Source organism: Pristis pectinata, chromosome 15 (assembly GCF_009764475.1).
Source record: "Pristis pectinata isolate sPriPec2 chromosome 15, sPriPec2.1.pri, whole genome shotgun sequence".
Lineage (NCBI taxonomy): Eukaryota > Metazoa > Chordata > Chondrichthyes > Rhinopristiformes > Pristidae > Pristis > Pristis pectinata.
This window is the reverse complement of record NC_067419.1, coordinates 31,300,091-31,314,754: the sequence shown is the minus strand read 5'-3', so window position 1 is coordinate 31,314,754 and position 14,664 is coordinate 31,300,091. Positions and strand designations below refer to the sequence as shown.

The 14,664-nt window shown below is 40.8% G+C and overlaps 2 protein-coding genes across 6 annotated transcripts in view; one reads left to right on the top strand and one right to left on the bottom strand.

The window, feature by feature from the left end:
* helb (helicase (DNA) B) overlaps positions 1-14,339 on the top strand; it is a 34,641-nt gene extending 20,302 nt beyond the window's left edge. For all 5 annotated transcript variants that reach the window (XM_052029767.1, XM_052029771.1, XM_052029768.1 and 2 more), the window contains 4 exons: positions 3,537-3,687; positions 9,658-9,804; positions 10,483-11,148; positions 11,977-14,339. In XM_052029767.1, the coding sequence (XP_051885727.1) occupies positions 3,537-3,687; positions 9,658-9,804; positions 10,483-11,148; positions 11,977-12,084 (1,072 nt within the window). In that variant the 3' untranslated portion in view covers positions 12,085-14,339. The remainder of the gene's footprint in view (positions 1-3,536; positions 3,688-9,657; positions 9,805-10,482; positions 11,149-11,976) is intronic.
* Positions 14,147-14,664, bottom strand: part of grip1 (glutamate receptor interacting protein 1) — a 335,983-nt gene continuing 335,465 nt past the window's right edge. Inside the window, 2 exon segments of the mRNA XM_052029773.1 lie at positions 14,147-14,248; positions 14,333-14,578. Of these exon segments, the coding sequence (XP_051885733.1) occupies positions 14,339-14,578 (240 nt within the window). The 3' untranslated portion in view covers positions 14,147-14,248; positions 14,333-14,338.

Here is a 14,664-nt window from a genome sequence, read left to right as displayed (position 1 = left end):
TCCAGATCCCTCTTAAATATTGTTACTGTTCCTCCCTCTGCCACCTTGGGCATCTCATTCCAGATACCAACTATATTTTCTGTCAAAAATTTACACCTTGGACCATTTAAATCTCCTCCCTCTCACTCTAACCTATGCCCTCTAGTTTTAGACACCCTTACGATGGGAAACCAGACTCTATGCTTCTCATAATTTTATATACCTCTATCATGTCACTCCGGCCTCCTTTTCTCCAGGGAAAACAGACCCAATCTATCCAATTTCTCCTTATAACTCAAGTCCTCCAATCCAGGCAACATTCTTGTGAATCTTTTCTGCATCCCTTCTGGCTTAATCACATCTTTCTTGTCGTGTGGTGACCAAAACTACACACAATGCTCCAAGTGCCGCTAACCAAAATTTTGTACCACTGTAATGTGACATCCCAACTCTTGTACTTAGTGCCTTGACTGATGAAGGTAACGTGCCATGTGCCTTCTTCACCACCCTGTCTACCTGTGTTGCCACTTTCAGGGAGTTTTGTATGTACCCCTAGGTCTCTCTGTTCAACAACACTCTCTGGGGTCCTGCCATTCAGTGTGTATGTCCTGCCTTAGTTTAACTCCTAAAATGCATTGCTTTTCACTTGTCTGAGTTAAAGTCCATCTGCCATTTTTGCCCACTTTCCCAGTTGATTAATGTCCTGTTGTAGCCTTCGACAACCTCCTTCTCTGTCCACTATACCACCAATTTTGGTGTCATCCAAATCATTAGATGCATGACAAACAACAGAGGACCCAGCACCGATCCCTGTGGCACATCGCTGGTCACAGGCCTCCAATCTGGGGAAAAAAAAACCAACCTTCCACTACCACCTTTGTATCCAATTGGCTATCTCGCCCTGGATCCCATGTATTCTAACCTTCCAGATCAGACTACCATGATGGACCTTGTCAACCACCTGCCCTCATCAGTCCTTTTGATCACCTCTTCAAAAAAAAAAGCTCAGTCATTCATGAGACACGATTTCCACACATGAAGCCAGGCTGACTATCCTCAATCAGTCTTTGCCTTTCCAAGTGCAAATAAATCCTGTTTTCCCACCACTGATGTAAGGCTCACTAGGCCTGTAATTCCCCGGCTTATTCCTGCTGCCCTTCTTAAATAAAGGCACAACACTGGCTATCCTTCAGCCTTCTGATACCTCGTGTGGCGAACAGTTACGAAAATCTCTGCCGAGCCTCCAGCTACCTCCTCCTCCCTTGCTTCCCATAACATCCTAGGATACACCTGGTTAGGCCCCAGGGTTTTATCCACCTTTGTGCATTTCAAGCCCTCCCACACCACCATTTTTGTAATGTTGATATGCTCCAGAATATCGTAGTTCCCTCCCCTGAACTCACTAGTTTCGAAATCCTTCTCCACAGTAAATACAGATAAGAAGTATTCATTGAAAACCTTGCTTATTTCCTGTGGCTCCACACATAGATTACCATGTTGATCCTTAAGGGGACCTACTCTCTCGATAGCTACCGTTTTACTCTTAGTATACATAGAATCTTCTGGGATTCTCCTTTATCTTATCTGCCAGGGATATCTTGTGGCCTCTTTATGCTCTCCTAATTTTGTGAAGTATACCACATCATGTATCTGCAACCTTGATATCTGATCTTAACTCCACGTGCCTGTCTCGTTTCCATAATCCTTTATGCCATTGCCAAACAAACAAACAACTATTTCAGCATTGAAATTTTCACTTAGCTTCAATAGGTTTTTGTGGGGTAGAGGAGAAGATGCCCAAATTTCCACTACCTTCAGAGTGAAGTATTGTTTTCTAACATCAGCCGGGAGTAGACCAGCTCTAATTTTAAGGTTGGCGCCCTCTTGTTCAAGACCCCATCAGAGGAGAAGTAATGGGCTGAGTTGTGTTGGTTGTGGCTGACTGTTCTGCAAGGAAATAACAAGGTTCAGCTGCACCCATGCAAAAGAAGTTCCATCATTTGCAAATCTGATGTTAGTTTGGAACTTGCTGAGCAGCAGGTGACAACACTTGGTCTCATCAGTGACTGTAACAGTTTATGCCCGAGTACTGCAAGATCTAGACAATGTTCAGGCATGGGCTGATAAGTGGAAATTAACATTCATGCCTTGAGTGCCAGGCAATGACCATCTCCAACAAAAGATTATGTAACCACTTATCCTTGAAATTCATTGTCATTACCGTCACTGAGTCCTCCACCATCGACTTCCAGATAGGAGGCAAGATTTACACAGTAAATGACAGGGCCCCGTGGAGTGTTGTAGAACAGAGAGACCTATAGGTACAATTATGCATTTCCCTGAAAACGGTGCCATGTAGAGAAAGTGGTTAAGGAGGCGTGTGGCACAATTGCCTTCATTGGATGGGGCACTGAGTACAAGAGTTGGGATGTCATATTACAGCTGCATAGGATGTTGCTAAGACCTCGTCTGGAATACTGTGTGTAGTTTTGGTCACCGTTCTACTAGAAGGAAGTGATTTAAGCTAGAGAGGGTGCAGAAAGGATTCACAAGAATGTTGCCGGGACTGGAGGCCTTGAGTTAAGGACAGATTGGATAGGCTGGGACTGTTTTCTCTGGACTGAAGGATGCTGAGGGGTGACCAGATAGAGGTTTAAAAAATCATGAGGAGTATAGATATGGTGGATGGTCAAAGTCTTTTTCCCCATGATAGAGGAATCTAAAACTTGAAGGCGTAGGTTTAAGGTGAGAGGGGAAAGATTTAAAGGGGACCTGAGGAGCACGTTTTTCCACACACAGGGTTGTGGATATATGAAATGAATTGTCAGAGGAAGTGGTAGAGGCTGGTATAATTACAATGCTTAAAAGACATTTGAACTGGTTCATGGATAGGAAATGGGCAGAAGGGCCTGTTTCTCTGCTTTGTAACACTCAAGGACAACTAGGGATAGGCATTTAAATGCTGGCTCAGCCTGCAAAGCCCACATCTCTTGAATGAATTTGAAATTATATTGTTTATATTGTAAGTTAAGGTGCAAAACCCCAACAGCAAAAATAATCCAGTCATGGCTATTGGGAGAAGATAAAAGTCAAGTTGAGAAGTTTTCTTAGGTCAGAGGATAGTAACCTTTGAAATTTTATACCCAAGGGGGCTGTCCTGACTTGGTTGCAGGATATATTCAAGACAAAGTTCAGTAGATTTTGGGTGTCAAGGAATAGGGTGTTAGTAACTGCCTTAAGTTTTACTTGTGCACAGTTTCTGTCACCTCCTTTTAGCATGCTTCGTTTATAAATGTGGGCAATGGGGTTTTGACTATCATTTTGGTAAGCTTTGCACCAATTGTAAATCTCAGTTTTACCTTGTCCTTAGTATGATGACACTGTCTGTGCTGTGCTTAAAAGCCTGACATTCTCTGTTGTCTGTTTTATACTGTTCATGGTGATCCTGATGAGTAGTGATATCCTACTGAGATAAGTTGTTATGCAGTATCATTACACTGGTCATAATGTGAAACAATGTACTGATTAAAGTTGTACAATTTTAATTTGTGTTTCAGAGATCATAAAAAATATAATGACTTCCAGGTCGGGGACAAAGTATGCTGTACGAGGAATGGATATGTCGTAGACTTTACTAAAGGCCTGACATCAGAGTCTGAGAAGGAACGCGTTCGCTTATGTAATGGAGAAATCTTTTTTATCAGTGAGGTAGAACCTTCAGCTTTTTTAAAAATTGAAGTGGATCTGTCCATCAACATCTGTTGTTGGAACGAAAAGTCAATGGTTACAATGAATTGGGATCGAGCATTCACTTTGGTGTATTTACTTAACTACTTAAGAATTTGTGGGAGCCGGATTATCAACATGTCCTAATTTAAAAGAATATCCTGCTCCAGATTCCAGCATCTGCAGAATTTTTTGTGTCTTCATTCTGCATCCCATTCCCATTTCCCCTTACTATACTTTTAGCGGCTATTCCCATAATTATATTGAATCTTGCAATAGTAAAGCTCTGGGGCACTGGAAGCCCTTAAGAACTTGTTGCAGTTTTTAAATCCCCATTTAGCTACAACATTGGCATCTACTGTCAATGTGGAGCATTACCCAGGTATGTCCTGCTCACAAGCTGGAGGATAAATTCAATCTGACTAATTACAGCCTCATCAGTCTACTCTTGATCAGCAGTATTGACAGTGCTGTCAAGTTGCACTCTACAGAGCAATGCGCCTTCTCATCAATGCCCAGTGAAGTTTTAGTCCACAGCACGTCCATGGTCCAAACATGGACCAAAGAACTGAATTTCAGAGGTGAGGGTGACTGACCTTGACAGCAAGACACTATTTAACTGAGAGGAGCATGAAGAAACTTTATGGGCATCAAGGGGAAAATGCTTCACTAGTTGGAGTCATATCCTGCACAAAAGGAAGATGGTTGTGATTGTTGAAGGTCTATCATCCCAGTTGCAAGTTACCAGTGCAGTTGTTTCTTGGGACAGACACTTCATCAATGACCTTAGCCACATGAGGGGAGATTCAATGATCACATGATGTTCAGTTCTATTCTCAATTCATCAGGAATGAAGCAGTTTATGCCCGAGTACAGAAAGATCCAGACAACATTCGGGCATGGGCTGATGTGGAGAATGCCTGCATTTATGGTATGAATGTTAATGACCATCTCCAACAGAATATTAACTTGCTACTTACCCTTGAAATTCAAAGTCATTACCATCACTGAGTCCTCCACCATCAGCTTCCGGGAGGGTGTCACAATTAATCGGAAACTCAGCTGAACCAGCTAGATGTGTGCTCTGGCTCAGAGCTTGTCAAAAACATGGTATCCTGCAGTGAGTGGCTCACCTCCTAACACTCAAGTCTTTCCATCTCTTTCCATCATCTCCATCTTTTCCATCCTCTACAAGGCACAAATCTTGCCTGGATGAGTGCAACACCTTGAGGTTCAACACCATCCAGGACAAAGCAGCTCACTTGATCAATATCCCTTCCATTAGCCTAAACATGAATTCTCTCTTTATCCCTTGACCCCCACACCCACCCCCAAATCCAGTGATGACAGTGTGTCCCATCTACAAAATGTACACTGCAGTTATTTGTCTTAGTTTCTCCAACACTGACTGCCACAAAACTTTGATTAGGAAATGTACTACTACTCTTTATACCTTGTCTAAGTCCAGCAACTCCCTCCCGAACAGCACTCTGGGAATACCTACACCCAGAAGGACTGCAGTGGTTTAAAAAGGCAGCTTACCACTATATTAGGACAGTTAGGAATGGACAATAAATGATGGTCTTGTCAGTAATACCCTGGTCTCAAAAATGATTGAATTTACAAAAAAAACCTTGAGTAGTATGGAAAGTCAAATTGACACGGAAAATATTGCAACTACATCCAATTTTGCACACTTCTGAAATACTTCCCAGCTTCTCCCTAAGAATGAGTAGTGATTGGACATAAAATCACAAGAGAGAGATCAATGGATACCATTAAGGAATGTCATTTTAACTATCTTTTCCAGGAAATGCCATATGCCTAGATTTTCCAAGGGAGTTCCCATGCTCATCCACTAACTTCGGTAGATCACCACCAGAAACCAGCCAACAGTAGAATTGATTTTTTTTTCATTTCTCTAGGGTTTCCACCGATCTTTCAAGCACCACCAGAGTACCCCTTTACAAACTCTAGTACTCCTATCTTTTCTTGCCCACCCTGATTGCAGCACCCAATAATTAAATGGTTCTTTGAATTTTGACTACATTGCCTTATCAAATCATCCACTTATGATTCTTTTGTGCAGGAATAACTGACCAATGCTAGGTTGGAGTTGTCTCATAGTTATGCAGCAAGGTAACAGGCCCTTCAGCCCAGATCGTCCGTATTGACCGAGATGCCTATTTGTGCTAATTCCATTTGCCTGTGTTTGGCCCATATCCCTCTACACCTTGCCTCTCTGTGTACCTGTCCAATTGTTTTTTTAAACATTGTGATTGTATCCACCTCTACCATCTCCTCTGGCAGCTCCTTCCATATACCCACCACCCTCTGCATAAAACTTGTCCCTTAGATCACCTTTAAATCTTTCACGTTAAACCTAGACTCCCCTACACTGGGGGGAAAAAAAGGACTCTGGCTATCTACTCTGTCTATGCCTCTCTTAATTTTACAAACATCCCATAAGGTCACCCCTCAGGCTCCTTTGCTGCAGGTCAAACAGCCCCAGCCTATCCACTCTCTCCTTGTAACTCAAGTCCACCGGTTCAGGCAACATTCCTGTAATTCTTTTCTGCGCTCTCTCTCTTGCTTAATTGCATCCTTCCTATCGCATGGTGACCAGAATTGCACACAGTAGAAAACAATGTTTTGTTACAACTCAGTTCCTCAGTTGATAAAGGCAAGTATACCATGCGCCGCCTTTTGCCACCCTATCTATATTGTCATTTTAAGGGAATTATGTACTTGCATCCCAAGGTCTTGCTGTTCAATAGAACTCCCCAGGGTCCAGCCATTGACTGTGTCGTAACCTCCAATCTGCAAAGCAACTCTCCACCGAAACCCAGTGCCTCCTACCACCAAGCCAATTTTGTTTTCAATTTGCTATCTCACCCTGGATTCCATGTATTCTAACCTTCTGGACCGGCCTGCCATGCAGAATCTTGCTGAAGGCCTTCCTGTCAATTTCATAATATAGATTTTTCCTTTGCCATTTGATGTTTTCTGTCTCCCAAAGTGCCAGTAGATTTCTCTCATAACTATGATATCAAAATTAGTTGATGATTCTTATGCATTGTCTTCAGGGTTTGAATGCTTCCTTTTGTGTTTCAGTGACTAAAGCAATGAACCTGTACAATTTAAGCTTGGCTTCCTTTTGCACATCCTCTACTGTTTTTGCAGAGTTATATTTTGTGGATTCCAGGATCGCAATGACTGTAAGCCGAGCACCGAGTCTACAACTATCCCAAGATTCTTCTAACTTTATTCTTTGCTTTATCAGCAACATGGTCTTTATCAGGTTGATCTATCTGCTAATGTTTTAACTCATTCTGTAGCTATGCCTTGTACAATCTTAATCAGCACTTTTTCGTAAATACTAAACAATGGGGGGGGGGGGGAGAGGAATTAAAAGATACACTATTTAAAACTAACTCGTTCAAACTTAGAATCATCCTGTGATTCTATCTGATAATTTTCAAAGGGATCTGAATGCCTTTGCATGTAATTCACTGAAAGTTAATATGCAGGATCGGCGGGCAATTAGGAAGGTGAGCAAAAGGATTTGGTTACAAGAGTAAAGACATCTTGGTAAAACTACATCTGGAGTATTGTGTATAGATCAGGTCTCCCTCCCCAAGGAAGGATAGATTTATGATGGGAGCATTGCAGCAAAGGTTCACTAGATTGATTCCAAGCTTGCCAGCTTTGTCATGTGAGGAGAGATTAAGCTGACTGAATTCAGAAGAATGAGTAAATATCCCACTGAAATGCAAAAAATTCTTTTGTGATTGACAGCATAGAGGCAGGATTGATGTCTCCTCTGGCTGAGGTATCTGAAACCACGGGGTCACTGTCTCAAAATAATAGGCTGACCATTCTGGATGGAGATGAGAAAAATTTGGAGCTTGCATTGGTCTTGAAGCTTTACAAAAGTTGAATGTTCTCCTCACATTCATTGACTACACTCAGCATGAAGGGCATGGGCACATTGATCAGGAGTAGGCAGTGTGACTAGTCATGGTGGACCTCTATCCTAGCAGAAGTCAGCACTATAAGAAAGACAATATGAAATATGATTGAGGATGGGTTGCATGACAGGGGAATCATCTTAAACAGTCCCTCAGGATTGAGGACGACTTGATTTCAGTCTAGCTTCACCAGCCACCTTGGATCAACCATAACCAAAGAACTGCACCCTCTTCCGTAGATGTCAAAATATGTAAAACTAGAGGGTATGCATTTAAGGTGAGAGGGTGAAAGTTCAAAGGAGATGTGTGGGGCGAGTATTTATTTTTGACACGAGTTGGTGGGTGCCGGGGTGGTAGGTGGAAGCAAATATTATAGAGATGTTTAAGAGCATCTTAGATAAGCATGTGAATATGGCAGAGAATGGAGGGATATGGACTTGTGTAGGCAGAAGGATTAGTTTTGTAGGCTTTTAATTACTAGTTTAATTAGCTTGACACAACGTGGGCTGAGGGACCTGTTCCTGTGCTGTACTGTTCTATGTTCTAGATATGGCAGCAGGTGACTGATGGTCAGGAGGGTGGGTAGTTTGTGAGGTAGCGTGCTCCTTCCACTTATGCAGAGCTATGTGTTCCTGATGTGTGGACTCGAGGTTCTCAACTCCATGCTCCTTTCGGTGCTCATGGACCAGAGATTGTTAGGAGTTAGTGGGGATGTGACATTTCATCAAGGAGGCTTTGAGCACATCCTTGAATCTTTTCCTTTTGTCCACTTGGTAATATCTACCTATTACAGAGCTCAGAATAGAATATCTGTTTTGTGTGTCGCACATGTGACTGATGTGGCCTGCCTAATGTAGCTGACTGTGAATAACTGGGCACTCAATTATGGGCATGTTGACTTGGGAGAGGACACTGATATTGGTTTATCTATGCTTCCTTGAATTTGGAGGTTTGCAGAGACCGCATTGGTGGTTTGTATCTGGTGCCTTTGTAAGTAATCTAGGTCTCAGAAGCACAAAGGAAGGCAAAGATCATGAGTTTCGTGCCAGTTTTGAAGTTGTGATCTCCAAATATTCTTTTCCTGAATTGACCAAAGGCTGTGCTGGCATATTGAAGGTGATGGTGAATTTCTTCATCATCATATCTGCCTTCACTAGCAGGTGGTTCCCGATCTTCCAGATTCCTTTCATTGTCACGTGCAAGTGCAGATCAGCAGAAGCAGGAACTTTTATTTTGTAGGTGTTGAATATAAGGCCCATTCTCCAATGAATGAAGCAGTAGTGGATGTGTTGCTTCTAGCCAAACATTTGTCTACAGTTTGATTACTGAGATTCTGGTAACGTTGGAGTATGGTCACTGTATGTTGAACAGATTTTCATTAGTTCTGAAGATTAGCTCCACTCCCACAGGAAATGTGTTGGAAATAAGGACAATACATGGTCAGTAACTCAAAGTCATTGGTTGTGAAATTCTCAAAACAATACTGTAACGTAATAGGATTACATTTTAACATTTAAGATTTTATTAGTCACATGTACATCGAAACACTGTGAAATACACCTTTGCGTAGAGTATGCTGGGGGCAGCCTGTAAGTGTTGCCACGCTTCCGGTGCCAACATAGCATGCCCACAGCTTCCTAAACCGTATCTCTGGAAATGTGGGAGGAAACCAGAGCAAACCCATGCAGACACGGGGGGACGCACAAACTCCTTATAGACAGCGGTGGGAATTGAACCCGGGTCGCTGTAATAGTGTTATGCTAACCATTTTTCTTCACTAAATGGGGGTAGTTTTAATGTCAGACAATAGTGAGTTAGTCAAATATTTTACACTTCATTACAGTGGGGGGAAAAATTGTACAAACTGTCAGATGAAATGACTAATGATCTTCCATCAAAGTACAAGTTCACCCAAATGATTTTTGTGCTTCTGTAGATAAAAGATCTTTAAAACAAAAAATAGGCCTTGTTTTGTTTGCAGGATAAAACTGTGTACACCAATACTTCGTGCATGCGTTACTTACGACTGGATGACAAGGAAAATAGGCAGATTTTGGTGAATTTTGAAGAAGTAAGGAGGGAATGCAAGTTGATGCATGCTTGGGCCAAAACAATCCACACTTTTCAGGTATGAAATGCGGTCGTGAACAAATTCAGCATTGAACATTGATGAACTTCATTTAGCTTACTGAATTGTGTGGAACTGGATGAATACATGGCTCAGTGTTTGGGAACCACTATTTGATCTAATAAATGTACCTTGTGGGTACACAATACATCTCTGGAGTACGTGGTGGTAATGTTGTAGTTGTGGTGAGGGTTGCTGCCGGATCTTGTGTTGCATTAATGGTGAGAAGTACCATTAATTTAGCCATTGAGAAATGACATGACTGGAATGATGAGCAGAAAAAGCTAAGCCAGTTTCAATGATTATTTAACTATCAAAAACTTTCATTGAAGGAGTTAATGTATACATTGGTAAGAGTATGCAACAAAGAAAACAAAAGTTGTATGAAGAATACAAAATGCTTTTGATTTGTTTCTTCTCGCCTCATTGCTCGGTGATCATTTCTACATAGGGTGTAGATTATCAAAGCTGAAGTTAAGGTTACAGTTGGAGTTAATGGAATGAAAGTCCTACCATGTTACTTTCGCAGGTGTTCAGATTAGTCCCAGTCCCAGACTGCTGTCTTGGCTGAACTGCACAAACTAAACATAATTTGGGACATTCTGGTCAATGTGTGCTGAGGTCTGCTGAACATGTTTTTTGAAACACTCATGCGAATACAATCTATTTGTATCTTAGGGTTCCGAAGCTGACACTGTTGTGTATGTTGTGGGAACGGCTGGAAGACAGAACTGGCAGCACATTTATACTGCAGTCACACGAGGGCGCCAGCGTGTATATGTTGTTACATCTGAGGATCAATTTACTTCAGCAGTGACAGCTAGAAGCCCCCAGAGAAACACACGCCTTCGGGAATTGCTGCAGGAGAAACTAATAAAACCAAGACCTGCTTCATGCTTTGAAGGATTACAGTCCCAGCAGCAGCCAAGTTGGGTGTCCACACCAGCAGCACCCAGCTCAACCCTGTTTCATTCATCTGTTTCTTCGACTCGTGTGTTGCCAAACTTTACATCCTGTGTAGCAGATGAGATAAAGGATATCACTAACACACAATCTCAGAAAGAAGACTCCTATTCGGAAGATTTGGCTTTTGCACAGAATTACAGCTGGTCTCCTTATAGTTTGGAGCTTGACGTCACAGAATACAGTAGGACCTGGGAAAGGCCAACAGAAGCAGTCGACTCCTTGCTTCAGATTGGTGATGGATCCATGAGAGATACTTTGGCAGGGACAACTGCTGAAGCGTCCACCCGCTCTGAAAAAATTGAAGCAAGCTGGTCTCCTGGCAGTAAGAGAAGTGATGATACTTTGGCTGGTGAGGGATCTGCTCCAAAATACTCTAAGGTAAATTAAATTATTTACTCTGGGATGGTCTAAGAATTAATTAATACCAGGTCAAGTTGATAAAATAAAAGATGGGGGGAGAAAACATGAGCTTTAATCACCAACTTGTATGTCTCTGTCATCATAACAGCACTGCTAACTGCAAAGGTTTCGGGGAGCACAAGTCCACAGAGCTTGTAAAACCCCTGTGGTTTTTATTTAATCCAACTCCTGGATAGTTGTAATTTACATTAAATCAATTGTTGCTCAGTTCTTCAGAAATGGTGAGGATAACCATTTTTAATTGTGTTATAGGCACATAACTTCATACACTTGGCTAGTAGCTCATGAACTTGTGGATGTGCTACTTGTGATTTTTCTACCCTTCAATGTACAGGAAATTATTCCACATTATTTTTAGATATGTAAGACCTGCTAAATGTATCATAATCTGTTTGCTTTCTTTTCCATCTCTCTCCCTGAAATGAACATTGATCTACTGTTAATGTATCATTTCCAGTTTTCTCAAGACTCAGTGCTGGCAATTGTGTGTTATGTCCTATTTAAGAATAGGATGTGACCACTAAAAAAAAATTCTAAAGACTGAAGAACTTAAGGGTCACTGAAATTCTTAATCTATACTACAATGATACAAGTGACTACTGAATGGAGTTATAAATGTAGGCAAGATAATTTAAGTAAATATTGCTGGCTTTTTAGTATTGTATGAGATTGTGGTTGGTGCCCACTGAAAACTGTTGAAACATGACTCGATTTATGTTGTGGTAATGAAGAAAAATCATAATTATTTTCCTAACTAAATCTCATGGATGTTAATTTACATTGTAGGTATTGATGGAATCACCTCTTGGCTGCACAAAGTTTAAGATGATGACACTTGATAACTCATCACCACAAAGACACACTAAAAAGCTGTTTAAAGAGGAGAGTGAATGAGGGGACGTGCAGACTCTACACGAAAAGGACATGTTAGCAATAGACTGCCATCATGAAGATACCTCTGAGGTGGAATGGCATGTGCATTATGTTTTTAAACTGGTGCTAAGATAGATAGTAGTATTCACCTAATGATCAGGAAAAACTGGTTACTGAGATATGCTAAATCAGCATTATTAATTTGTGGCAATTTCACAGTTGCTTTTTTAAATTTTCTAAAATGGTTTTGTAGAATGTAAGTACTCTTTAAATTTAATCTTTCAAACAGCATCTGTGTTCACTCATACGACAGTAGTTTGTCTCACATGGTTTTATTTCATCTTGCATATCTCATACAAATTAGCAGTGAAGATTCCCAAAACCTTAGACGATAAATATCATGCTACCAAAGTAGGAAATTTGTACAAAAATACTTTACAGTTTATAATACTTGTTTGTTACAAATAAAAATACATTGTCCAAAGGACATGAATCAAATCTGTCATATCTAAGTTGTAGCTGTCTGTATTCGTGTTGCTGGCAGTGCTTTTCTTTTTTTAAAATATGCATCACGTCTTTAGGCTGGAAAATTACAAGTGTGGTAATTGTACGGTTAATGGGTCAAAGGAGGGTAGAAACATTCCCTTGATTTTTAAATTGGGGAGTAGGTTTTAACCATTGGAGACAGGATACAACCAGAAGCAGATCAGCTGTTCTGGATAAAGTAAAACTCCGTTAATCTGGCATGCATAAGACTTTGGTGCTGGACTAGCAAATTTTCCAGACTATTGGATGTTATTTTGTTTATACACTAACACATTGGTATTGGTTTATTATTGTCACTTGTACGGAGGTACAGTGAAAAGCTTGTCTTACAAACCCATCGTACAGGTCAATTCATTACACAGTGTTTGATTTTAAAGGTGTTACAGAGTAACATTTCAGTGAACCAAGTGAGTTTAAAGGGAGTGCAGGACTGTGGCCTCCAGCAAGAGGCCAGAGAACACGGGAAACATCACCTGGTGAGATGGTTGCCAAACTACTGGGATTTCTGACTGGTTGGATAGTGAGTGGATTATCAGAGTTTTACTGGTTACACTTTTTTTTTCCTGTTAGCCACTCCAACTACATTCTATGATTGCAGAATGTTAGAATCTACCCCCATGTGTTTTGATCCATTATAGTGAGTGAGGCACAAGCAACAATAATACTAAGATACTTAACCAGCCTTAAGTTCATATACATCAAAGTAAAATTCAAATTTCAGTTATACTGATTTATATTATAAAGTCAATCATTTACAAATACAAATGTGTTCCTTAACTAGTTACCAACCCCAATGATGGACCATTAAATGTGAAGACACTTTACACAAATGAGCAGGTTTAGGATTACGTGTTGGAAAATGGATTGAGATTTAAGACCAAGTAATCCACATGGCAGATACATATCAGTTACAATCTCTATGGCAATATCAGAATTTTCATGGCAAAAGGTGAGGCGATAAATTCCCAGCACAGAAGGTCACCTGTGGTTATTGGACTTGGGGGGTGTTATTTTACTTTCACACTGAAGGATTCTTTTAGCAAGTTGGTGCTTTCCAAAATATAAGTGTAACTGAGATTTAGTTTATAATATTTTGCAGTGTGAAAGAGGAGTCCTTTGATTATGTCAGATTACTACTGTCAGTATATGCCAAGAATTGCCTCAAGGCCCCTCCCACTGAGTGTCACCTTGATGGCTAGTAGCAATTGGAACATAACTTTGGCCATAAACTAGTTCACAGAAGACTAGCTTAATATTAATTGTCTGTGCAGTTTTAAACTTTTAATTCAAACATTTACAATTATTATGGGTAAGACTATGCTGCACTAATAGTTTTACAATGATTTCTCTGATTTCTAAATGCTCAATTTGTTTTCAAATGGCATGCTATAATTTTCTTATTGCCCAAGAACCAGCTGGCAGCATAGATCGTCATTTATTTTAAAGTTTTTCTAGAATTTGGACAGTAAGCACCATGGGGTGGGGGTGGGGGGTGAACTCTTGGCAATGGAGCTTTTGTTTCATGGCTGTGCCCTGCATAGACTGGCTTAATGTTTGTCAAACCTTTTAACCTTTTGTCATTTGCATTATGAGGCGGGGACAAGTTTCTGTTCACTTCTGAAATGTGTGCACTTGGTACCTGGTGAGAGACATGAATGGTTGATAAAAGTGAGTTAGCACCATTGGAAAAAAAAACAATGCCTCAGTCTATTGGACTGAATACCTGGCACTACAACGTGTTGGTATTTTCTTGGATCTCTGTACTACCAAGCCTTCCTTTCTGTTGCCTATAACCATGAGCTTCATCCTGCTCATTCCATTCTTCTGGTTGTGATGTCTGATCTTCAGAGAGCACCTCCTGAAAGGCCAGTGGGTTTCTGCTGATGACCAATTCAAGTTTATTGCCAGAATCTGCAATTAGTGGCACCACCAGGCAGCAATCAAAGTCTCTGGTACGAATATGATTTACCTGTTGCAAGGAAACAAAATGGCCACCAATCCTTTTAGTGTCTACTTCCTGAAAATAATCCTGCATTTGTAGTGATTTTTGAGGTA